The sequence below is a fragment of the Salvelinus sp. IW2-2015 genome, linkage group LG12 (genome assembly GCF_002910315.2).
Source record: "Salvelinus sp. IW2-2015 linkage group LG12, ASM291031v2, whole genome shotgun sequence".
NCBI lineage: Eukaryota > Metazoa > Chordata > Actinopteri > Salmoniformes > Salmonidae > Salvelinus > Salvelinus sp. IW2-2015.
The window spans coordinates 564,562-591,203 of record NC_036852.1 but is presented as its reverse complement, the minus strand read 5'-3'; the positions used below and the strand labels follow the sequence as shown (position 1 = coordinate 591,203).

Here is a 26,642-nt window from a genome sequence, read left to right as displayed (position 1 = left end):
TAAGCTGTTAGCGTCTTAACAACCGTTCCACAGGTGCATGTTCATTCGTTGTTCATGGCTCATTGAACAAGCATGGAGACAGTGTTTAAACCCTTTACGATGAAGATCTGTGAAGTTATTTGGATTTTTACGAATTATCTTCGAAAGACAGGGTCCTGAAAAAGGGACGTTTCTTTTTTTGCTGAATTTATATATATTTCGGCCGTGACGCGCTTTTAAATGATCCTTGGCTTAATGACCTGAATTCTATGGGAAAAGCTACATGTCACGTGTGCTCCCTCTCCGGCCTCTAGGTCACCAGGCTGCTCGTGTCATCAGACTCACCTGGACTCCATCACCTCCTGGTTTACCTTCCCAATCATTCCCTGTGGTTCCTTCTCCAGGCGTCATTGTTTCTGTTTCAGTTGCCTGTCTGTGCGTTGTTCGTGTTTCTTGTTTTTTAAATTTGTTTATTAAATTATGCACTCCCTAAACTTGCTTCCCGACTCCCAGTGCACATGTTACACTATATATACAAAAGTTCTGTTGACACCCCTTCAAATTAGTGGATTTGTCCATTTCAGCCACACCCGTTGCTGACAGGTGTATAAAATTGAGCACACAACCATGCAATCTCTATAGACAAACATTGGCAGTGGAATGGCCTTACMGAAGAGCTCAGTGAGTTTCAARGTGGCACAGCCATAAAATGCCACCTTTCTAACAAGTCKCTTCATTAAATTTCTGGCCGGCTAGAGCTGCCCCGGTCAACTAAGTGCTGTTATTGTGAAGTGGAAACGTCTAGGAGCTCAGTCGCGAAGTGGTAGGCCATGTTAACTCAAAATGACACAACGACTKGRTTCCAGATMAACAWTGTTTGCTTCACCGTATTTCCACAGTACTTAGTTGCCATCACACTCAGGCCAGGTGCAACTACCCTGAGACTACTGCGCAGGTGTACTAATAAAAGAGTGATAGCACCATAATAACAGAAATAAAGGGGTACTTTAAACATAAAGTTAACAGGCCACACAAGCTCACAGAACTGGACCGCCGAGTTTTGAATCTCGTAAAAATCATCTTTGCTCGGGTGCAACACTCACTACAGAGTTTCAAACTGCCTCTGGAAGCAACATCAGCATGAGCTGTTCTTTGGGAGCTTCATGAAATGGGTTTCCATGGCTGAACAGCCGCACACAAGCCTAAGATCACCATGCACAATGCCAAGTGTCGGTAGGAGTGGTGTAYAGTTTGTTGCCATTTTACTTTGGAGCAGTGGAAACGTGTTCTTTGGAGTGACGATTCACYCTTCACTATCTGGCAGTCTGACGACCAAATCTGGGTTTGGCGGWTGCSAGGAGAARGCTACCTGCTCCAACTGTAAAGTTTGGAGGAGGAATAATGGCCGGCTGCTGTTTTTCATGGTTGGGGCTAGGCCCTTTAGTTCCAGTGAACAGCATACAATGACATTCTKGATGATTTTGTGCTTCCAACTTTGTGGCAACAGTTTGGGGAAGCACTCTGACCTCAACCCCATCGAACACTTTTGGGATGAATTGGAACGCCGACTGTTCTTGAACTGCCAGGCCGAATCGCCCAACATCAGTGCCCGACCTTACTAGAGAACGTTTTTCCTTCGGTTCTCATTAGCAGCAGAAGCCAGCGTATCCAATAGTCCTAAAGATGCGTCAAAGCCTGATGGTAAGAAGACACAGTGGTATTCACCCGGAATTCTGCCACAGCATCCTTTTCATTGTCATCCAGAAGTGAACACAACAAACACTAATATGGTCTGTGTATGAGAATGCTAAACTCAACTTCTCTTCTCTTCTTCTCAACTAAAGGCAGTGATGTAGTCCAGCCAGAACAAGGCAAGTCATCCAGTTCATTTAAGACTGTATAAAGCTGAAGTATCTTCTTAAGCAGCATTTGATGTCATAGGAGAGAGGCTGTAGTTGATGTTTTCCTTCTAAGTGTGATTCTGCAGAGACTGTTGAGCTAATGGCCATCACCAAAACAGTGGAAGATGACGCAGACAAAGCTGGAAAGGGGCAGGGGAATGGAGGTATGTTTGAAACTTAAGCGGATAGTTTACCTACTTAGAGTGCTCTGGCAGTTACAGTACACTCAAACCATATTTGTCCCGGATGATTCATATAAATGCTAAATACATTATGCTGTGTTGTAATACAAGTATAGAGGGTTCATCTGTTTTACTGGGGTGTCAAAATCATTCCATGGAGGGCTTAGTGTCTGCAGGTTTTAGTTTTTTCCTTTCAATGAAGACCTAGACAACCAGGTGTGGGTAGTTGTTTACTAATTAGTGACCTTAATTCATCAATCATGTTCAAGGGAGGAGTGAAAACCCACAGACACTCGGCACTCTGTGGAATGAGTTTGTCATGTGATCTAGAGGGTTCCTAGAAATTATATAATTTAGAACTAGTTTGTAGCCAGAATAGGAAAAACTAGGAAATCCCTCTGCTGTTTGATTGTTGTAGCTTATCAGGGCTGTTGTGTTTTCTTGCCAGAAGCCACCCCGTTGATGAAGTAGAACAACCGCCAGTAAAGAATCCAGCGTTTCAGGATGGTAAGTCTGAGAAAGACACAAACCACAACATTTATTAACAAATCATTTGGCATGTGGACTTCCGGCGACAATGTGGCTATATAGCTCCAACTATAGTTTAACTAATTATTCAACACCTAGTTACACATTTTGTTAACTAATTGTCCAAGATATCGGTTACATGAAAAGCAGACACTTTTGACCTGCAGCTGCTAGTGTAACGGTCGTCTAAGTCGTTCTCCTCCTCGGACGAGGAGGAGCATGGATCCTACAAAAACGCAGCTTGGGTAGAATACATGTTTGTTTATTTAAATGAAGACGAAGACGGAAAAACTCTTAACAAACTACAAAACAATAAACGACGTGAACAGACCTGAACTTGAGAACAATAAAAAGACATGAACGCACGAACAGGAACGTAAACACGAACGAAACGAACCAGTACCGTGTGGTACACAGCAACAATCACCCACAAAACAAACAGTGTGAACAGCCTACCTAAATATGGTTCTCAATCAGAGGAAACGTAAAACACCTGCCCCTAATTGAGAACCATATCAGGCAAATACAAATGAACCCAAACATAGAAACACAAAACATAGAATGCCCACCCCAATTCACGCCCTGACCATACTAAACAAATACAAAAACAAGGGAAAACAGGTCAGGAACGTGACAGCTAGCAAGGAAAATGGTGGAGAGGAACAGCCTGATGACCCAGTTCTAAAAGTGATTCGCAAAATGGACAAAAATCTTGAAGAGAAGATTGGGAATGTGGGCGATGATGTGGCTGAAATAAAACATAGTGGGCGCACTGAAAACAAAAGTGGACACTCTCAACAACCAAGTTACAAATGCTGAAGAGAGGATATCAACTTTGTAGGAGAAGAATACCCACCTAAACAAAACTGTTGTAAAAATGGAGAAAGTGATCGAAGAACGACTTCAAAACCAGGAAAATTAGTCGGAGAAACACACTTCGGATCAGAGGGGTTCCCAAAATCCACATAAATACGGTGGATTGTGTGAAAGACATTTTACGCAATCTATTTGAGGACACACTGGAGGATGTTAACATGACCATCGAGAGAACACATCGGACACCGACGACACTGCGCCCAGGACCAGCCCCACGCAACCCCCGGCCTATCCTGGTGAAAGGACTTTTCACTGGAAAGGTGGAGTTTTTTCCTGACTTTGCCAAGGAGGTTCAGGATAAGAGAAGTTCATTGAGGTGAGGCATACAGTATGTGCATGAAACTGGGACTGAAATACCCGTTGCAATATCCTGCCGTGTTCTAGGTTACTGTGAGAGGATCACTACGTCCTTTCACAGAACCAAAGGAGAGAAAGAAGTGTGTCGCGGACGTCAATGAGGCCGAACAAATTGAGTAGTGTGGTAGGCTATTGAAGATTCACATGGTGGTGGTGGTTCATCACGGATGGACTATCATTTTTCTCTAAGGTAATCGGATAACTTCCTATGTTGTGAGTAACAGTCTCATTGAGTGTTTATGCTTCCAATGCTGCCTATAATTTATCTTTCTGGTTTACAGTTGATATCATTATAGTACTAGATTAAGTAGGATTATAGTGCAAGCATATCATTCTGTTTTATAGTTATGGTGGTGATAGACATATTATTTTTAGTTTTCACTCTTATAACAGCAATATTTGGTCAAGATAGGCCACAACAGGTGTGTTTGTGTGATGGCCACAACCCAGAGTGTTAGGTAGCTTATTTTATCATTACCTATACCGGTCTCCCTTTTGTGTTTGTTCTTTGCTTACATTCCTGCCTTATGGAATTAGACAGTTCATGTATCAGTCTACATGAGAATGGTCATCTCTTTGCGAGAATAATGATCAGCCTGTCTTTGTTCGATGTTTTGGTTGATCTATGTCATTTCTATGACATGTCATTTCATTGGTAAAACGTTCTTATTCTAGTTGGAGCATCAGTGCTCGGAAGACCTCGGGACACTTCACACGGATGAAGGCCTGGTTTAGGGGAGGGAGATTTTCATTTTGTATTAATTTTTTTTTAACCTTGTGGGTTTGTTTACGACATTTGTTCTTTGGGAAGTTTAGTGTTCTAGATGGGGGGTACTACCAGTTCTTCACTTTCTTTGATTCGCTAAGCAGTGGATATCAGAAACACATTGATTTAAAGTATTCGAACACTCGTTTTGGTAATAGTATATTTACAACCTTTCAGATATGATGACCAATGTGATTAAAGTTACGTTGTGGAGTGTGAATGGGTTAGGTTCATATTTAAAAAGACAAAAGGTATTGAATTATCTTAAGCAAAAACACTCGGACGTGATTATGCTCCAAGACACCCACCTGCTGGAAAAGGATGCTCTTAGGGTGGGAGACAGATGGGTGGGCAGTGCTTACCATAATACATTTTCCAAAAATATACATGTTCAAGTGGATAAAGAGTTTAAGGATAATCAGGGAAGAATCTTGATTTTGCTTGTACAAGGTTTCAGGACAAAATAAAAGATTATATTTGGAAATATTTATGCTCCGAATGAGGAGGACCTAGACTTATTCCTTCAACTGAACAAAATAGTACAGGATTTTGGTTATTTTCCTCTGGTACTAGGGGGAATTATAATCAGGTCCCTGATGCATTTTTAGATGAATCTAAATCTGGTCTAACCAGGACCTCAAACTCAAGAAGCAATTAAAACAATCCAACCGCTCGTGATTACACATTCTTTTCAATTAGGCACACTGTTTATTCACTCGTCAACTACGTTCTGATCTCACACTCTCTCATAGAAAAAGTGGGTGCTTGCAGTGTGGGCAAGATAGCTATGACAGATCACGCACCCATTGATCTTACAGTTGGAATAGGAGAATACTTTTTTTTATGTTGGCGAATGAACATCAGCCTGCTACAGGACAAGGTGTTTTGTGAATTCCTTAACACACACATTACAATATTCTTTGAAACCAAAAATGATGGGTGCTAAACAGGTACATGTCTGGGATGCTTTTAAAGCTTACATACACAATGTAATGATACAACAATCAGCTACTATTAAGAAATTAAACTTGAAACAGAGCTCAAAATGCTGGAGAGGGAATATTGGTCCAATCCTAACAACATTTCTCTGCTAAATCTGACAAAACCAAATAAGAACAGAATACTTAATTTAGTAAAAAAGCTGAATATTCCCTGGACAGGCTGAAGCAGAGATGGTACGAATCAGGTGAAAAGGGAGGAAAGCTGTTGGCCAGTCAATAGAAATCTAGAGAAACAGATCGGCAAGTAGGTGTAATCAGAAATAAGACAGGCAAGCTGGTTATCAAGCATAAAGAAATAAACAATTTATTTTGAGACTTCTACCAGGAACTTTATACTTCAGACGGTCCTTTAGATATGCAGAAAGCAGAGGCATTCTTTCAGAATTACTAAACTAACCTTCCTAATCTAACAGAGGAAGACTGGAATTGTCTCGACCGCCCCATTACTTTGGAGGAATTGTCCAAAACTATAAGACAAGCACCCAGTGGTAAAACTCCAGGGTTGGATGGAACACCCAGTGATTTCTAAGGTTTGCAAAGCAACTTGGCCAAGAAATATAGAAAAAATGTAACACATCGATTTGACACAGTTGAGCTCTCACCTTCTATGAGTGATGCAGTAATCACCCATATCCTCAGAAAGGGAAAGGATCCCCATGAGTGTGGGAGCTACCGTCCAATTTCTTTGATACATTTTGATGGAAAATTGTTTACAAAACTTCTGCAAATCAGTTCCAGAACAACAGCAAAAGGACCTTGTGAAGACGCTGGAGGAAACAGGTACAAAAGTATCTATACCCACAGTAAAACGAGTCCTATATCGACATAACCTGAATAACCTGAAAGGCTGCTCAGCAAGGAAGAAGCCACTGCTCCAAAACCGCCATAAAAAAGCCAGACTACAGTTTGCAACTGCACATGGGGACAAAGATCGTACTTTTTGGGGAGGAAATTTGTTTCCCTTCTTTGTTGATGAAACAAAAATTGAAAACTGTTTGGCCATAATGGCCATCGTTATGTTGAGGGAAAAAGGGGATGCTTGCAAGCTGAAGGACACCATCCCAACCGTGAAGCACGGGGGGTGCAGCATCATGTTGTGGGGGTGCTTTGCTGCAGGAGGACTGGTGCACTCACAAAAAATAGATGGCATCATGGAGGGAGAAAATGGGTGTGGATTAAACATCTCAAGGACATCAGTCAGGAAGGTAAAGCTTGTCGCAAATGGGTCTTCCAAATGGACAATGACCCCAAGCATACTTCCAAAGTTGTGGCAAAAATGGCTTAAGGGGAACAACAAAGTCAAGGTATTGGAGTGGCCATCACATAGCCCTGACCTCAATTCTATAGAAAATGTGTGGGCAGAAACTGAAAAAAGCGTTTTCGAGCAAGGAGGCCTACAAACCTGACTCAGTTGCAATAGCTCTGTTAGGAGGAATGGGCTAAAGTCACCCAATTTATTGTGGGAAGCTTGTGGAAGGATACCTGAAACGTTTGACCCAAGTTAAACAAATTTAAAGGCAATGCTACCAAAACTAATTGAGTGTATGTAAACTTCTGACCCACTGGAATGTTGATGAAAGAAATAAAAAGCTGGAAAATTATCATCTCTCTTACTATTATTCTGAACATTTCACATTCTTAAAAATAAAGTAGTGATCCTAACTGATCTAAGACAGGGAATTTGATTATGAGAAATAATGTCAGGAATTGTGATAAACTGAGTTTTAATGTATTTGGCTCAGGTGTATGTAAACTTCTGACTTCAACTGTATCTGTGATGTATAAAGTGTAAAGTCCCTTTGTTTTATTTTAGAGTTTAGGGTCCTTTGTTACTCTCTATTTAAAACATTTTAGGGCTGAGATTTCCCGGTAACGGGAATCATATTGGGAACAACATCCAGTGGAAAAGTTCGGGACAGGGGCGCCAAAATTAAAAAAACAGAAATTCATATTAAAATTCCTCAAAGGGACATAAATGTGTTTTATTACCATTTTTTAAAAGGGTTAAAAATTTCTTGTTTGTTAATCCCACACCAAAGTTTCGATTTAAAAATTTATTGCCTCCAGCGAAAAGCACCCACAAACGGGATTATGTTAGGGTTTCACCCAAACCAAACCAACCAATTTAAGCAACCAAAAAAAAGCCATTTTTCCAAGCCAAAGATTTAGGAGTCACAAAAAAAAAGACCAAATAAGAGATAAATTAATCCCACCTAACCTTGATGATCTTCAGTCAGAAAATGGGACATCAATAGGATTCATGTTACACCATTATCATGATGTATTCAATATCTTTTATTGGGTCAATGAAGATTGATTCTCGGGAAATCTATAGTTTCAGAAACCATGTCATTTGGACTATGAAGAAAAAATTGAGTTTTGAAACTTTTTGGATACTCAAATTTCAGTGTTGCTTTGGACAGTGTTGTCCCACATTGCCAAAAAATATCCATAAGCATCGGGAAGGCCCTTAATGTACCCTATTTAAAGTAGTGAGTTAAAAGATTCTAATTGGACATGGGTATAGTTGAAAAGACACCATGTAATCCAGCTACTCTGATATATCCTACAGATACCACATTACTTGAACATGACGGTTGTGAGTTGTTTTGGATCAACTCTCTGATGGGTTTATAGAGTAATCCATTGGAAAACTCAGAGTTTATCTTATACACAGACGGTTCAAACATTGTGGAGGGGGGTGTGAGGAAGGTAGGCATGGGTAGTTACTACAATGGACAATCTGATAATATAGGCACATTAGATTTGAGAGAAGCAGACGTTTACTTTGAGTGACACAATACTTAATTGGCGTTTAAATTTCCGAGGGCAAGATACACATAACCCGGGATCGGGTAGAAACTATGCGTTCTGTGGCATGGCCAAACACTCCTCGCACGCGCAGGAAAACTTTAGGGGTTTTCAATTTTGTTAGACATTTTATCCGTCATTCTCTGAAATTGCTAAGACACTTATAGAATGGATTCAAGAGTGTGAGGAAACGTTTGTTGAGTTAAAGAAGAAATTGGGTCAAGCGCCAGCATTGGGATTGCCAAATTTAAAATGACCTTTTAAAATGTTTTAGTTTATGAACATTGTGGTGGATTGAAACAAACATTTAATGATTGGAGTAAGGACAGTGGACTTATAATGATCATGTTCGGTATATAAGTAATACTATTGGCTTGCTGATTAAAAGGTAACATTGTGAATGCTAACGAAATGTATACTTTCTTTTCCAGAAGAAGGGGTTTCATTTTCTATTGTCGAAATGTCCCCGGAGACTGCGGTACTGGGGAAAGCAGTTAGTGATATTCGGCAGTTTTAAGAGTAAAAGTATCTGGATTAGGCTATAAATGGAGTTCTGGATAAGTGAGGCCGGTTCCTGTGTGTTCTTGACCTAAGGTTCACCAGCAGGTACACACCATTAACCGGGAATGAATATGCGTTAGTGGATTTATTTTGGAAGCGGTCTTTTCAATTCAGTTTCAAATTGGGTATGCAGAAGGATGGAAATGTTTTTGAAAAGGTATTTAAGTGGTTTCTGAAGGAAAGGGAAAGAAAAGGGAGTGGAAACATTTTAATGGTGTCGAAAGGTGCCCTGAATATTAAAAATTCCTAATGAAGAATGATTAACTTCATTATCAATTAAATAGAAGGGGGATTTCAGTATAAAGTTCATGAGAAACACAAATTGTACTATTACTTTAGGAGATTATTATTTCCGTGGTAAATTATAAAGAGTTGTAATCTAAGTTGAGTAGTTACTCAAATATGTTTCTTTTTTTATTTAACGTGTTGTTTTTGAATCACGTGTTCATAGGGAAAATTACCAGTTCCCTGGGGTTATGGACTATGGGTAAATATAGAAATGTGCTTCGTTCAGTCTATAGAAGGGCATATAGAAGGGAAAATATATGTTAACAAGGGATGACAGTTACTCCAAATGGATTGTGATACATGTATTGATGATTTCACTCCTTGTTTTTGTTTCAATACCAATTTCTCCATATTGGTATTTATGGAGTTGTCACGCCCTGGCCTTAGTATTCTTTGTTTTCTTTATGTTTTTTAGTTAGGTCAGGGTGTGACATGGGGAATGTATGTGTTTTTGTAGTGTCTAGTGTAGTTGTCTAGTTATGTTTATGGCTGCCTAGATTGGTTCTCAATTAGAGGCAGCTGTGGTTCATTGTCTCTGATTGAGAGCCATATTTAAGGCAGTCATAGGCATTGGGGTTTTGTGGGTAATTGTCTGTGTCTATGTTGCATGTTTGCACTTAGTCTTTTGATAGCTTCACGTTCGTCTGTTTGTTGTTTTGTTTCGTTGTCCTTCTTCCAATTAAAGAGAAGATGTATTTTCCACACGCTGCCCCTTGGTCCTCTCTCTCTCCCATTGACGATCGTGACAGGAGTGTGGAATTCTAGGAGGGGTTAGGACGATAACTTCATGATTTGTTAAAGAAGTCTCTAGGTATTGCTCGCCTGAGGTAGAGTACCTTATGATAAGCTGTCGACCACAATATCTACCAAGAGAGTTCTCGTCTGTATTATTCGTAGCCGTCTATTTACCACCACAAAGCGAAGCTGGCACTAAGACCGCTCTATAAGGCCGTAAGCAAAGACGAAAATGCTCACCCAGAAGCGGCGCTCCTAATGGCCGGGGACTTTAATGCAGGTAAGGGAAGACCCCCATGAAATGGACAAAAATGAATGGCAACTTACTGGCATTGGGCGAACCATATACACAATCACAAAAACCACTCAAATGGACGGCAGTTCATCAAAACCATATGGCAAGCGGAACATGGCAAATGCCAAGTGTCATACCCCAAAAATCTCAAAAATGTCGAGCGCGCTACACCGTAGATTTTCATATGGCAAATGGTCACAAGTGATGCAGTCTCCCAGTATGCATGTGGATGTTAGTCAGTTTTCTCAGAAAGACAAAAGGTCTCAGCAACTACAAGGCAACAAGCTTTATGACTACACAAACTTCAGCCAAGGATATTTGCGAGGGTACAGTATGAATGTAGAGGCCATTCTACAACAAAAAAGGCTGAGTTTCACAAAGCGGCACTTTTCATTTGAATCATTTGATGAGCCTGGGAGTGATGCCCTGAAGAAGCTGGAGGTGACATTTTTTTATATCGTTTTTGATGCTGCAACCTCAGTCCTTCAGGAAAGATTTTCCACATTGGAAAATGTGGGAGAGAAGTTTGGAGTGCTGTTAACCTTCCAACGTCTCTCAAATGAGGATCTGACAGAACAATGTGAGGCCCTTAGTATGACACTGCATTATAAAGAACACTCAGACTTGGATGGCAGAGAGTTTGCATATGAACTGAAGAACTTGCCTGACTTGCCATCGAAGACCATGACCCTGCTTGAGCTGCTGATATTTATACACAAAAGGGAGTTCTCAGAAATGTGTCCAAATTTGTGGACTGCTCTCAGAATTTGTCTTACTCTTCCAGTGGCTGTAACTGAAGCAGAGAGGAGCTTTTCAAAGCTGAAGCTCATCAAATCCTACCTGAGGTCCACCATGTCACAGGAACGCCTTAGTGGCCTTGCTGTCATCAGTATTAACCATGCAATTGTTGGGCAGATTTCTTCTGATGATGTAATTGATGACTGCATCAAGGAAGGCAAGAAAGGTCAGGGTTTAGATGGCAGTTGTGCAATTTAGTTTTGTGTGTTTCTTGTTTGAAGTGCAATAGTGTAATAATCAGGTTCTCTTCTTTATAATTGTGTTATTCTATTTGTGTATTTGTGAGATATAGGATTTGTGCAGTTTAGTTTTATTTGAGTGTTTCTTGTTAGCAATAGGGTAATACTGTAATATTTTGATTCTCTTTTTTATTTGTATTTATATACTACAATTTGTTTCTATTTGTCTTTGTTACTTATTTTTGATATTTATGAGTCTTATATTTGAATATAATTTTATATTTATATATTTTTAAATGTTATGATTATTTATTTGTGTTGTTCCAAATGTCTTTGTACTGCTCTAATTACATTGGTAACCAGTTTATAATAGCAATAAGGCCCCTCGGGGGTTTGTGGTACAGTATATGGCCAATATACCATGGCTAAGAGCTGTTTCCAGGCACTCTGCATTGCGTCGTGCTTATGAACACCCCTTAGTCATGGTATATTGGCCATATACCACACCCCCTCGGGCTTTATTGTTAAGTATAACCAGATTACCCACACCAGCAAGGCTGTGATAACCAGAGAGAGTGAAGAGAGTAGCAGACATTACTAGATGAGGCAGGATCTACCGATAACACAGGTGATGTTGTGAGTAATAGCCTGCTGAAACAAAATGACCAGAATCAGGGCTGGAATACAATGCCTTTCAGCCTAGATCTCAGGTGAGGACACTGAATAAGGTATCTGGAAACAGAGAGGGGGAAAGAGAGAGAAGTGAAGGAAGAGAGTGAGGGAGAGGAGGAGGCCATATGACAGGCTCGTCTCACCCCCTCCAAAGCCCCCTCGGATGTCACAAATCAGCAATGGATACAGCCTGAACCACAATCAGGATACACAGTGGGGGACAGTGGGGGACAGAGGATTATGACAATGGATCTGACAGTCACATGAGGCAAGGGTCAGAGGTTATGATGCAGAGACAGGGTGAGATGGAGAGACAGAATTGCAAGAAAATCTGCGTTAAAACTGCAAATTTGTATTTGCACACAATGACAAAATGTGTAGAATTGCAGGAAATAAGCTTTAAACCTGCAAAATCTTTAGGGGGAATGGGAGCGGGGGTGTTCCCCAATGTTGGAAGGGGGGCCCTGAGAGAAACAGTTTGGGAACCCCTGATCTATAAGACACTATCATGGTTGTCAGATGGGTGTAGAACAAGGAAGCGTAGTGAAAACAATGGAAACCCAGAGGAGCAGTGGTCAGGAGCAGTGGTCAGAGAGCCTGGCCTATCAGGTCTGAGGAGACCAACTAGCTCAGTGTCAGACAGTAACATCACTCCTGATAGAAGCAGTCCAGGATTGTCACCTGGTTATTAAAGTCATTATAGCATATAAACATAATGCAATGAGTTTGCATACGGTGTGGTTGTATTGCAGCTATTAAACATTTACAAGTCAAATGGAACGTTCTTTTATTTTCCATCAAGAGGGAGGAACTAAACCACAATTTACTTTCACTTTCACAGCCTCAGGATATAAAGATCAGAAGTAAGCTAGATAAACCACAGTGTTTTAGCATATCTCACTAGAATTTACTGTTATTTATTATCTATACAAACAAACTACAAAATATGCCCAAACTAACGCTCATCAGATTGTGCATCTGGGTTTGTCTGGCGCAAATGGTCTCCGGAGGTAAGTTGAACTGACTGGCAGAGGCGAACGAAGCGTTTGGCATACCTATTATCGGCTACTTGTTTTTTTGTGTGCTAATTGTATAGCCTAGTCTACCTCATCATAATTTTTGACATCTTTGATTATCATGAGCAATATGTATATGTAATATAATATGCTTTATGAACACTATGTGCGCTGTAACTTCAAGTGAGAAGCCGATGGGATTCATATCACTGAATTGTAATTTTTTAACGACATTATGGATGGACAATAATCTAAACACGCTCTTCATATTGATTTTCAACATGGACAGTCAGAATGGTTTTAAACGACGTCTATGTGGATTTCAATGAGAAATAAGGACCGCACCCTTCTTATTCCATTTAGCTACTACAGTATGTTTAGACCATGTATCAGATGCGGTCTGGACCAAAAGAGTATGCGCCAGAACGAATCAGTTGGATGGGCATTTAATGTCTACAGGCGGGCCCGTTTCTTTCCACTGGACCTCATGTGTGGACGCCATTGCATTGTTAATGGGTGTTATAATTAAGAAATACACCCCCCCCCCCCTGCCTTATTGTTATTAGAAACTGGTTACCAACTTAATTAGAGCAGTAAGAATACATGTTTTGTCATACCCATGATATTTGGTCTGCTTTACCACGGTTTTCAGCCAATCAGCATTCAGGGCTTGAATCACCAGTTTATAATAAATACCATAGGCAGCTCCTGGGTTTCAAGTTTGGAGAAGCTTACAATTTATCATTCTACCTCTCTGCGTGCCAGTTATGATTCGTTTTATATGTACATTTTCATGCAACATTTCATTTCAATAATAACGTTTTCGTTTCTCAAAATTACTGTCATGTGGTTGATCATAAAAATCTGAATTAAAATGATTAAAATCCAAAAGTAAAAATTCAACTAAATGCAAGAGCACCCGCCTTTGCCATATGAACACATTGATCCACTGGCGGGTAAAGAAATTAGCACATGGAACTCAGAGATAGTGCAATGCAGCAGTAGGGCTATAACTTCCATCATCAACTAAGTAAAGTAAATTAGCCTAAATCCGACAAATAAAAACATTAGAACATATCCTGATGAAAACGCTGGTTATTTTAATTGCATTCATGTTTCTACTCCGCCTGTCTACCTACATTTCTATCTGTCTTGATTTGAGTTATTTCTAGTGAAGCGCAAAATTGTATCAATTCGGGAGGTTGGCACGCTGCCTCAACATTATCAGGACAGAGAAACCAAATACATGCTCATTGCTCACATGGAGCACTCCAAACAAAATACAATGAAAAAATGGACAAATCTACTAAATTATGGTTATGGAATAGACAAAAACTTGTTTCACACAAGTGTAGCAGGTTGTGAAATCTGGAAACACCGTTTCCACTCCGAGACTGAGAACAGTAAATGACTGTAATTCATGCAACCAAATGACGGGGATTAACAGTACATTTACTAGATCTACTACATATGTAACGGGGATTTGATCAAAATAAACAATCAAATGGCAAAGAATTCACACAATGAAACAATTGATGTGCACGAATTGGCGGGAGACAGTGGAGCACATTCTGGAGAAAGACGCACATATCTTCGCCCTCTCCTTCTTGTCTCAACATTTTAAATTATACTCAAGACACATTATCTTCACACATTTTAGATGCCTTTCACTGACTGCCGCAATTTAATAATCAGCTGGGCCTATTGCCACGTGCTCTGCCCAAATTGCTGGCTTCCCAAGTAGGCCTATGCACTTGTGATTTGAAACAATCCACAGATATTTTTTTTAAATAAGCGAATTATCCTATGTGGCTTCCTCAAGCTTTCTGGTCAAGTATTTAGAATAATTCTATTCAGACAGGAGTAATTATATAATTTTGGTAAAATATCCATTTACTTTAGGGAGTGCACTGTGCACTGTGAACCCTCCAATTTTCCTTTCTAATTCGTAAGTGGCTGAAACCAGACATCTGCATATAATGACGAGATGCTCATGCCTCCTCCCTGGCATTGCGAGTCGTTGTCCCAAAGGCGGGGATGCAGGCAACAAGCTTAGGTCTGCATATTATGCCCATAGAAAAATGTTGTGTTTTTTCAGGACAGATTTTGGCGAGAGTGAGCCCTCTCGCTTCGCCTCTTCCTCTCTGCTGAATCTAGTGAGAGAAACAGAGCCCCCTTGTCCTACTATATGTAGCCCATGTATCTGATACTGTCTGGCCAGAAAAAGTATGACATGCCATACTCATTTTGTCCAGACAGCATCAGATACATGGTCTACACATACAGAGACAGAGGGGCGCTGTTTCGCTCGCTCGGATGCTTTATCTGACAATGATGTGTCTTTCTGTCCGCGCGCGTCTCGATCAAATAAATTATCAATATTTCAATATAATATTTGGATGGGCAAGGAGGTTCGGTAGGGCGGGCCAGGATCCTTACGTTCCGCCCATAACACCGGCCCTGCTTTATGCACAAATATTGATGTATAATAACCATCATATCGTTGTAAACTTGGAGTCAGACGATGACATTGTGTGTGGTCCTCCCCCTATGACTCAGGAAACCATGCAGTTTATTAAGCTACAGATGAAATGTTGTTATGAACTTCACAGGGTGGAGAAAGTGCAGGGTGATCTTGATGTTCCTTTCCAATAAATATCGAAGGTCTTATTCTGGTGACAATTAAAAATATTCTCGCTCTTATCCATAATAATCTCATAATGTAGGCATAGGCGAAAATCCCAGGGGGCGGGGGGGACACGACCCCCCCATCCTGGGAAAAATATGATTTGTCCCCCCCAATATATCACTGTAAACATAACTATGTAATTTCAATATATTAATAATACGCAATGAAAGCACTTGTGCTGATTATAGACACTTAATAGCCGTTTTTAGTTTCACACAGATTGTGACCCCCCCGCCCTTTGCCTCACAATGGTTTGATCCACTGCCAGTTCTTTAGCTGGCAAGGTAATAGAGGGTTCGTATCTACTGTCCGAAAGGCACTCAGTGTACGTAACTGCGTGAGGTAATCCGTCAATCGCGCCTTAGCAATGTATATATTTTTTTAATGTTGCAGGGTCACACACTAGCTGAATTTGCAGAGCTAGCGCGCAAACTAAAGCAAACTTAACCTATCAAGCTAGCTAGTACCTATTCCATTTATGTGGGTCGTCAAAGATGGAATATTTGCTATCGTCAGTATATTCCAAAATTAGCATGCAGCTGTAGTGCTTCAAAGTCCCTGTGATAAGGTTAGCGATAAACTGAAGTCCAAACTGAACAGAACTACACTCTCTTATACCATTGTCTTAAATATATTTAATGGTCTCGTTGCAAAAAGCTAAATTGTCGCTAGTGAATTTTTTTATTTTTTTCACCTTTAACCAGGTAGCAAAGATTATAGCAACACCACGAAACGGAATTGGTGCTCGTAGCTTTGCAAATTCAGCTATTGTTGGAAGCCTGCCAATATGAAACAACACTAGTGTTAAAATTTCAAAAACTGTTGCAGCATGTGTTGTGTATATGTGTGTGTGCAGCTAGACCGATCAGCCAGCCAGGTAGAAAAATGTCAGAAAAAAGTAAAAAGACGGACATCAGAGTTTTTTCAGTACACCAAAACGCAAAGCAAGAACTCTAGTAGCCTAATATCTCAAAGACCAGTTGATAAAATGTTCATAAGAAAGAAGTGAAATGCTAATGGAAATGTTTCACAATGATGTCATTAGGCAGAGCAGGCAACAGATGGCACACAGACAGCAGAGCTGGGACAGATATGCAGGGACAGACTGGCAGAGACAGGGAGTCTCCAGGTAAGTTTGTTGAGTCTTTGTTTGGCAACATTATGAGGTTCTCCATTTTTTGATTTGTAAAATAGGGACTAATTGGAAAATGCCATGGATACCCCCACTCTCAACTTAAACTGGTGACTGAACCAAGATTTGTTTAAGGCAATGGTATTGCTGTTGTGATTAATTGTGTAGTTTTGGGGTACCGGTAGTTAGGAGTACAGCAAACACCTTTTTCTTTTCTAGAGACAGCTGTGATCAGTAGGGTGGTGAAAGGGAAAGAGCCAAGGAGAGAGACTTCAGAGGACAGTGTCACGCCACGGCAGGACCAGGTGTCACCCTTGTTGCCAGCAGCACCAGTATAGGGGACAGTGGCACAGCATCGTCCAGTTACCTCAGTGATGACACAAAACCAATATCAGCCACACCCACAATTTATAGAACCGCAAACTCTGCAAACAGAGTGTTGACGTTTCAAGAGAGAGGAACACTGCACTGATAAGGAACACTGCTATAACTATTATTAGTAGTAGTATTATAATGCATTTAAACACAAGTTGGGACAACCCTTCAGTTAACTACTGTACCTAACAATTATCCAGTAGTAGTGATTATGGTCCCTCAATATACATTTAACATATTACAACATAGTCTATGTGTTACAGCACTACTTTTGGTGTCCCCCTCAGGAATTGCTCCTGAGAAAATGTCATGTAATTGTCCCCTCCAAGGTTGATATCAGATTTTCGCCCCTGAATGTAGGTACTTTAACCCCACTGTAGCTGCGAGCTGTTGGCTAGAGCGCATGTGCCAAGACCAGATTTAACGGCTAAAGTTATTTGTATGTACGCTATGTCTTCACACACACCCATTTATCCACGGAAAGTTGTTTGATGGAAACATATCTCTGGTAGAAAAATGTGCAAATTGCTTTATGCATATTTTAGAATATTCGCATGAAAATCAGTCGTAAATTGGATGGAAACCTAGCTTGTGATATAATAGTGGACAGGGTGTACCCAACGATTTTCATCTGTGGTGTAGTCTAGATACATTTCTGCTCCAGTGGTGGTGGTGAGGGGGGAACATACTAGTCAAAGTGGGCAGACTACATAGATCAGATACACCCAGCAAGCAGAATTCTAGATATAAAAGTAAAGGTTGATAATAATGTCTCTTTCAATGCCAATAGGGTTAGGACTACATATTTATACCCTAACCATAATGTGTTACTCTGGATACATTGATACTCTGATACATGTATGAAATGTCTGCTTTTCCAGATCTTTATCATAAAGTGGGAGGTGAGCTCGTGTTGACACCGGACAAGTCCACAGTGCCTAACTCCATCACAAGCATCCTATGGAAGCATGGGAAGAACAAGGTGGCAGAGTGGTACAAGGATTTTGGTCTGGACATTTATGGTGCCTTCAAAGAGCGTACAACCCTGAACCAGAATACTGGAGAGCTGAGAATCAGTGGATTGAAGAAATCAGACAGTGGAGTTTATTCTGTGGAGTTCAACAGCAAACTGCTTGACAAGACATATAAACTGTCTGTTATCAGTAAGTGTGTGTGTGTGTGTGTGTGTGTGCGTGCGTGCGTGCGTGCGTGCGTGCGTGCGTGCGTGGTCGTGTAGAAACAGCAGGTTATGTAGTACGTCAAGCATTTTCCCAAATTATTCCTGTTTCTTTCTTCTATTAACAGAGGCAGTCCCCAAACCCACAATCACCTTCTCCTGTAACGCCAACAAAACCTCTTGCACTCTGACCTGTGAAGGTGACACCACTGATGCTCAACCCGTCACCTACAGCTGGAAAGTGGGAGATGGGGCGTTGGAGGTCAAAGGAAAACAGCTGATTGTCTCTAAGAGCGACACTGGCAATTCAACCAACAGTTACAAGTACATCTGCAAGCTGAAGAACGCTGTTAGTGGGGAATTCAGTGAGCCAGTTGGAGAGGTGTTTGGTTCAGGTGAGTGGACACTCATAAGTGTGTTACAGTCTTATGTATTGATATATCAGTAACACTGCTAGTGTTGTAGGACATTTTGAATGCTGCATTATGTTGAATACCTGATCAACTCCTGTCAAAGTATCAATACAAAATGTGTTTTCATTTCAGAGCCTTTTAAAGTTGGTGTTGTTGTTGTCGTTACCATTGTAGCGCTTGTTGCCATCGTCATAACAGGTAAGAACAGCACATCTATAGTAACAGAGCACTGCACATGTACATAGTTCTGAAGCACAGATTGACATAACAGCAGCAACAACAGTGAGCTATACCCCCTGAAGGGGATACCTGTTCTACCTGTATTTACAGTAGTGTTCAGGCTACTGTTACAGTCAAGACAAGGGGTTAGATGCACCACCTGCCGTAGGGAACAGTCTTCATAATGTGTCACAGGGAGGCACCAATTTGGACTGCGCACAGTATGGATTAGTCTAATCTGAATTAATCAGCAAAATGGGCTGTATTTACTTTGTGTCAACCTAAAATATATGTTTAGCGTACAATTGATATTATGTGAAATCGCTGGCTAGGTTATTTTTCAGGTGTGCAAGTACTGTATACAGCTTGTTTTTTGTTGCTCTCAGAAATGATGTCTTCTTATTGCAGTTTAAACATGTAATTCTGGGTAAAGTCATACTCAATAGCTGACAGAATATTAATGTTGACTTGTACTTTTTGAAGTTATGAAATATTTGTATTTGTACTTCCCAGTTTGGTTGGTGTGGAAGAAAATAAAAGGTAGGATGATTCTCTGGCTCTTCCTGGTTCAACTCTTCATACTCACTGCTTCACCAAAATGTTAGACAATGTGAAGTCCATTTGAATGAAAGTGTCTTAATAATGTCTTACATTTTTCATTCTGCCACTGAGCATCCTTGTCATTGACATCCAGCAGTGAACACAATACATACTAATATGGTTTGTGTATGAGAATGCTAAGATCAACTTTTCTCTCTTCTCTTCTTCTCAGCTAAAGGCAGTGATGGAGTCCAGCCAGGACAAGGCAAGTCATCCAGTTAATTTAAGACTGTATAAACAGAAGTAACTTCTTTAAGTAGCATTTGATGCAGTAGGAGAGAGGCTGGGGTGGGCCTGGGAGGGCATAGGCTCACCCAATGGGGAACCAGGCCCAGCCAATCAGAATGAGCTTTTCCCCACATAAGGGATTTATTACAGACAGAAATACTCCTCAGTTTCATCAGCTGTCTGAGTGGCTGGTCTCATCTGAGTGGCTGGTCTCTTCAGGTGAAGAAGCTGAATGTGGAGATCTTGGGCTGGCGTTGTTACACGTGGTCTGCAGTTGTGAGGCTGGTTGGACGTACTGCCAAATTCTCTAAAATTACGTTGGAGGTGACTTATGGTAGAGAAATTAACATTCAATTATCTGACAACATCTCTGGTGGACATTCCATTTGCACGCTCCCTCAAAACTTCACATCTGTGGCATTGTGTTGTGTGACACAACTGCACATTTTAGAGTGGCCTTTTATTGTACCCAGCACAAGGTGCACCTGTGTAATGATCATGCTGTTTAATCAGCTTCTTAATATGCCACACCTGTCAGGTGGATGGATTGTCTTGGCGAATGAGAAATGCTCACTAACAAGGATGTAAACACATTTGTGCACAAAATTTGATAGAAATATGCTTTTTGTGCATATTGTCGTGTCTTTGGCAACATTAAAACTGAAGACTTATTTATCAAATAACTCTCTGTAATTATTATTACGCGATTAAACTGATTAATCATGTAACTGTAATTAACTAGGAAGTCGGGGCACCAAGGAAAATATTCAGATTATAAAGTTATAATTTTCCTAATATAACTTTCAGATATTTGAATATCTGATCACTTAGTCTTCGAATTAATGAATTATTATTTACCTCATGTTAGTCTCATTCCAAACGTCGTAAATTCTTGGTTATCTGCACAAACCCAGTCTTCACTATGAGTCATCCATACATCAATTGTCTTAAATCATTTATTTACTAACTAAGTAATTCACAGAATGCCCCATAAACAAACAGTAGATTAGTTACAAGGAAATGATAACGGAGTTTCCTAGTGGGATAACCGGTATCACGGCTTGGTGACAAAAAGGGAAGTGGGGGTCAACTGAGATGAGACACTACAAAGTTGATAATTATAACAATTGAAATGCTAATCCTTTGCACATGAACGCTCACTCATTCGGGAACAATTGCAATCAATATATATATTTACGCTCAGTGTGTCGTCGGGATCTCTGTTGAAAATTTTGTTTCTGTTGGAGAGTCTGTCCGTCCTCTCTCTGTCGTGGTAATGGATAGTTCAGAGTGACATTCATTCATGTCGTTATAGGATAGATGTTTCGGCGGTTGTCGGTCTTTCACGTTCATGACTGCCGATTTCCTAGCTGCAGACTAGTAATTAATATCAAAGACTTGTTCTTATTCTGTCGGTATCGATAGTCTAAGAGTTTAACCACGTGGTGTGGTTAAAAGATTCAGCCATCTACTCAAACCTTAGGTTTATGGTCTCCTCTCAAACCTTGGCCCTCTCGTTATCGAGGTAAGCTGGTCTGCTGATAGAAAACCCGGGTGGGGGTTTTATTCAGAAGAGCAGAAAAGGGCCTGTCCCATGATGCCCGACCATAACTGTGCTCCTGGGCGGTCCTCTGATTTAGTTAAACTCCAAAGGGAATTGGAGTTTCCTTCATTAAACAGTCCAAAATCACATTACACAATTTCCCAAACAGTATCATCCTCACTCATTCATCTTATACAACAATTAGATGTAAGCCTCATAACTGAGGCTATTATATAAACAGTGTTATGGTAATGTGGCCGTATTGTCTCCCATGAGTTTCACAAAATTGTACCAAACGGACCAGACGGATTCTTCAGCGATCTTTTATACCTTCTCCAGAACATAAATGGCGTTCGGTTCTCCAGTTCTGTGAGGTGGAAGAAATTCCTTTGTTCTCTCTATGAAAACTCACTCTCTCTCTACACTGTCTGACCATGAGGCAGGATCTTCCCTAGGAATTTATGACCTGAGGTCGCAGCAGCCTGAGTGTAGGAGACAGAGAGAGGGGGATGGTGCTCGCTGTACCCAAAGAGGGCAACGTCATGACAATATGTAACATTTCTGGGATCTTTTATTTCAGCTCATGAAACATGGAGCCAACACTTTACATGTTGCGTTTATATTTTTGTTCAGTATATCTTAGAGGGTATTTATACATACAATTTGTATAAAACCCAGATGGGTGTGAGGCAACATCCCTCCCTGTGGCTTTATGAGAAGTGCATGATGATAAGGGTAATGTGTAATGTATGTATTATCAAATAAAATAAAATACAATTTTATTGGTCACATACACATGGTTAGCAGATGTTATTGCGAGTGTAGCGAAATGCTTATGCTTCTAGATCCGACAGTTCAGCAGTATATATATATATTTTTTATTTTTTATTTCACCTTTATTTAACCAGGTAGGGCAGTTGAGAACAAGTTCTCATTTACAACTGTGACCTGGCCAAGATTAAGCAAAGCAGTGCGGCAAAAACAACAACACAGAGTTACACATGGGATAAACAAACGTACAGTCAATAACACAATAGAAAATCTGTATACAGTGTCTGCAAATGAAGTAAGGAGGTAAGGAAATAAATAGGCCATAGTGGCGAAGTAATTGCAATTTAGCAATTAACACTGGAGTGATAGATGTGCAGAGGAGGAAGTGCAAGTATAAATACTGGTGTGCAAGAGCAGAAAAAAAATAAATAAATATGGGGATGAGGTAGGTAGTTGGTTGGATGGGCTATTTACAGATGTGCTGTGTACAGCTGCAGCGATCGGTAAGCTGCTCTGACAGCCGATGCTTGAAGTTAGTGAGGGAGATATAAGTCTCCAACTTCAGTGATTTTTGCAATTCGTTCCAGTCATTGGCAGCAGAGAACTGGAAGGAAAGGCGGCCAAAGAAGGTGTTGGCTTTGGGGATGACCAGTGAAATATACCTGCTGGAGCGTGGTGCTACGAGTGGGTGTTTACTATGGTGACCAGTGAGCTGAGATAAGGCGGAGCTTTACCTAACAAAGACTTATAGATAACCTGGAGCCAGTGGGTTTTGCGACGAATATGTGCGCAGGACCGCTGTCACGCCCTGGCTTAGTATTCTTTGTTTCTTTATTATTTTAGTTAGGTCAGGGTGTGACATGGGTATTTATGTGGGTTTTGTAGTGTCCAGGGTGATTGTAAGGTTTAGGGGGTTTTATTTAGAGTAGTTGGTTTATGTTTAGTATAGTTGTCTAGCTGTGTCTATGTTTTGTGTAGTTGTCTAGGAAAGTCTATGGTTGCCTGAATGGGTTCCAATTGAGACAGCTGGTTTCTGTTGTCTCTGATTGGGAGCCATATTTAAGTAGCCATAGGCTTTAGTTTGTTGTGGGAATTGTCTATGTAGAACGTTTGTGCCTTGTGTGTGCACTACGTTATTTAGCTTCACGATCGTTTGTTGTTTTGGTAGTTTGTAAGTGTTTTGTTTCGTTTTGCCTTCTTCAATAATAAAAAGAAGATGGCTTATTTTCCTCATGCTGCGTTTTGGTCCGAATCTCCTACACACGATCGTGACAGAATTCCCCACCACAACAGGATCAAGCAGCATGATCGGAACCAACAACAGCGGCAAAGTAAACAGGACTCATGGACATGGGAGGAGATCCTGGACGGCAAAGGACCCTGGACTCAGCCAGGGGAATATCGCCGTCCCAAAGCGGAGCTGGAGCAGCGAAAGCGGAGGAGCGTTTTATGAGGCGGCAAGCAGAGTGGCTGGAAGCCTGTGAGTAACACCCAAAACATTTCTTGGGGGGGGATAAAGGGGAGTGTGGCGAAGCCGGGTTGGATACCTGAGCCAACTCCCCGGGCTTGCCGTGGAGTAAGAGGGCGTCGTACTGGTCAGACACCGTGTTATGCGGTAAAGCGCACGGTGTCCCAGTACGCGTGCTTAGCCCAGTGCGGGCTATTCCACCTTGCCGCACTGGAGGGCTAGGTTGGGCATCGAGCCGAGTGCCATGAAGCCGGCCCAACGTATCTGGTCTCCAGTACGTCTCCTCGGGCCGGCGTACATGGCACCAGCCTTACAGGTGGTGTCCCCGGTTCCCTGCATAGCCCAGTGCGGGCTATTCCACCTCGCCGCACTGGCAGGGCTACGGGGACATTCAACTCTGGTAAGGTTGGGGAGGCTCGGTGCTCAAGAGCACGTGTCCTCCTTCACGGTCCGGTATTCCGGCGCCACCTTCCCGCCCCAGCTAGTACCACCAGTGCCTACACCACGCACCAGGCTTTCAGTGCGTTTTCAGAGCCCTGTTCCTCCTCCACGCACTCTCCCTATGGTGCGTGTCTCCAACCCAGTGCCTCCAGTTCCGGCACCACGCACTAAGCCACCTGTCGTCTCCTGAGTCCTGTACACACTGTTATTTTCTCCCGCACTCGTCCTGAGTGTGCGTGCCTCAGTCCGGTACCACGCACCAGGCATATAGTGCGCTTTGAGAACTCAGTGTGCCCTGTTGTTGTTCCCGCACTAGCCTTAAGGTGCGTGTCATTAGCCCGGTACCTCCAGTTCCGGTACCACGCACCAGGCCTACAGTGCGTCTCAGCTGGCAAGAGTCTGCCGTCTGCCCAGCGGCGCCTGAATGCCGTCTGCCCAGCGGCGCCTGAACTGCCCTCTGCCCAGCGGCGCTGAACTGCCCGTCTGCCCTACGCGTCTGAACTGTCCGTCTGCCATGAGCCTGCAAAGCCGCCCGTCTGCCATGAGCCTGCAAAGCCGCCCGTCTGCCATGAGCCTACAGAGCCGTCCGCCAGACAGGACCGCCAGAGCCTTCCGCCAGACCGGATCAGCCAGAGCCTTCCGCGACCGGATCAGCCAGAGCCTTCGCCAGACCGGATCAGCCAGAGCCTTCGCCAGACCGGATCAGCCAGAGCCTTCCGCCAGACCGGATCAGCGGCTAGACCGATCAGCAGAGCCTTCCGCCAGACCGGATCAGCCAGAGCCTTCCGCCAGACCGGATCAGCCAGAGCCTTCCGCCAGACCGGATCAGCCAGAGCCTTCCGCCAGACCGGATCAGCCAGAGCCTTCCGCCAGCCGGATCAGCCAGAGCCTTCCGCCAGCCATGACCAGCCAGAGCCCGTCGCAGCCTGACCAGCCAAGCGCCTCAGCAGCCTGACCAGCCAGAGCCGTCAGCCAGCCATGACCAGCCAGAGCCGTCAGCCAGCCATGACCAGCCAGAGCCGTCAGCCAGCAGATGACAGCCAGAGCATCAGCCAGCCATGACCAGCCAGAGCCGTCAGCCAGCCATGACCAGCCAGAGCCGTCAGCCAGCCATGACCAGCCAGACCCAGCAGCCTGACCAGCCAGAGCCGTCAGCCAGCCAGGATCCGCCAGCCAGTCCGGAGCTGCCGCCAGCCAGTCGGAGCTGCCGTCCCTCAGCCCGGAGCTGCCCGTCCCTCAGCCCGGAGCTGCCGTCCCTCAGCCCGGAGCTGCCGTCCCTCAGCCGAGCTCCGGTCCCTAGCCCGAGTGCCGTCCTCAGCCCGGAGCTGCCGTCCCTCATCCGTGTTGCCCCTTATCCCGGTGCTCCTTGTGTCGATGTTACCCAAAGGATTAAGTGGGGTAATATGAGGGTGGTCATTTGTAGGGGAGATATAAGCTGGGATTGACTATGGTGGGGTGGGGACCTCGCCCTGAGCCTGAGCCACCCGTGGTCAGATGCCCACCCAGGCCCTCCCCTAGACTTTGTGCTGGTGCGCTGGAGTTCACACCTTAAGGGGGGGGGCTATGTCACGCCCTGGCCTTAGTATTCTTGTTTTCTTTATTATTTTAGTTAGGTCAGGGTGTGACATGGGTATTTATGTGGGTTTTTGTAGTGTCCAGGGTGATTGTAAGGTTTAGGGGTTTATTTAGAGTAGTTGGCTTTATGTTTAGTATAGTTGTCTAGCTGTGTCTATGTTGTGTGTAGTTGTCTAGGAAAGTCTATGGTTGCCTGAATGGGTTCCCAATTAGAGACAGCTGGTTTCTGTTGTCTCTGATTGGGAGCCATATTTAAGGTAGCCATAGGCTTTAGTTTGTTGTGGGGAATTGTCTATGTAGAACGTTTGTAGCCTGTGTGTGCACTACGTTATTTAGCTTCACGATCGTTTGTTGTTTTGGTAGTTGTAAGTGTTTTGTTTCGTTTTGCCTTCTTCAATAATAAAAAGAAGATGGCTTATTTCCTCATGCTGCGTTTTGGTCCGAATCTCCTACACACGATCGTGACACCAGCCAACAAGAGCATACAGGTCGCAATGGTGGGTAGTATATGGGCTTTTGGTAACAAAACGGATGGCACTGTGATGATTGCATCCAATTTGCTGAGTAGAGTGTTGGAGGCTATTTTGTAAATGACATCGCCGAAGCCGAGGATCGGCCGGATAGTCAGTTTTACGAGTGTATGTTGGCAGCATGAGTGAAGGAGTCTTTGTTGTGAAATAGGAAGCCAATTCTAGATTTCATTTTGGATTGGAGATGCTTAATTATGTGAGTCTGGAAGGAGAGGTTAAGTCTAGCCAGACACCTAGGTATTTGTAGTTATCCACATATTCTAAGTCAGAACCGTTCAGAGTATTGATGCTAGGCGGGCGGGTGCGGGCAGCGATCGGTTAAAGAGCATGCATTAGTTTACTAGTGTTTAAGAGCAGTCGGAGGCATGAAGGAGTTGTTGTATGGCATTGAAGCTCGTCTGGAGGTTGTTAACACAGTGTCCAAAGAAGGGCCAGATGTATACAGAATGTGTCGTCTGCATAGAGGTTGATTAAAGAATCACCCGCAGCAGGAGTGACATCATTGATATATACAGAGAAAAGAGTCGCCTGAGGAT

The 26,642-nt window shown here is 42.5% G+C and overlaps 1 protein-coding gene across 5 annotated transcripts in view; it reads left to right on the top strand.

Annotated features, from left to right (window-relative positions):
- LOC111970835 (CD48 antigen-like) overlaps positions 1 to 26,642 on the top strand; it is a 176,847-nt gene that overhangs the window by 28,463 nt on the left and 121,742 nt on the right. For 2 of the 5 annotated variants that reach the window (XM_070445887.1, XM_070445890.1), the window contains exon 2: positions 18,447 to 18,713. In XM_070445887.1, coding sequence (XP_070301988.1) covers positions 18,447 to 18,713 — 267 coding nt within the window. Of the gene's footprint in view, positions 1 to 17,879; positions 18,305 to 18,446; positions 18,714 to 18,863; positions 18,930 to 19,463; positions 19,491 to 19,722; positions 19,810 to 26,642 lie in introns of those variants that run through there. The other 3 variants (XM_070445891.1, XM_070445888.1, XM_070445889.1) reach the window with 3 other exon arrangements.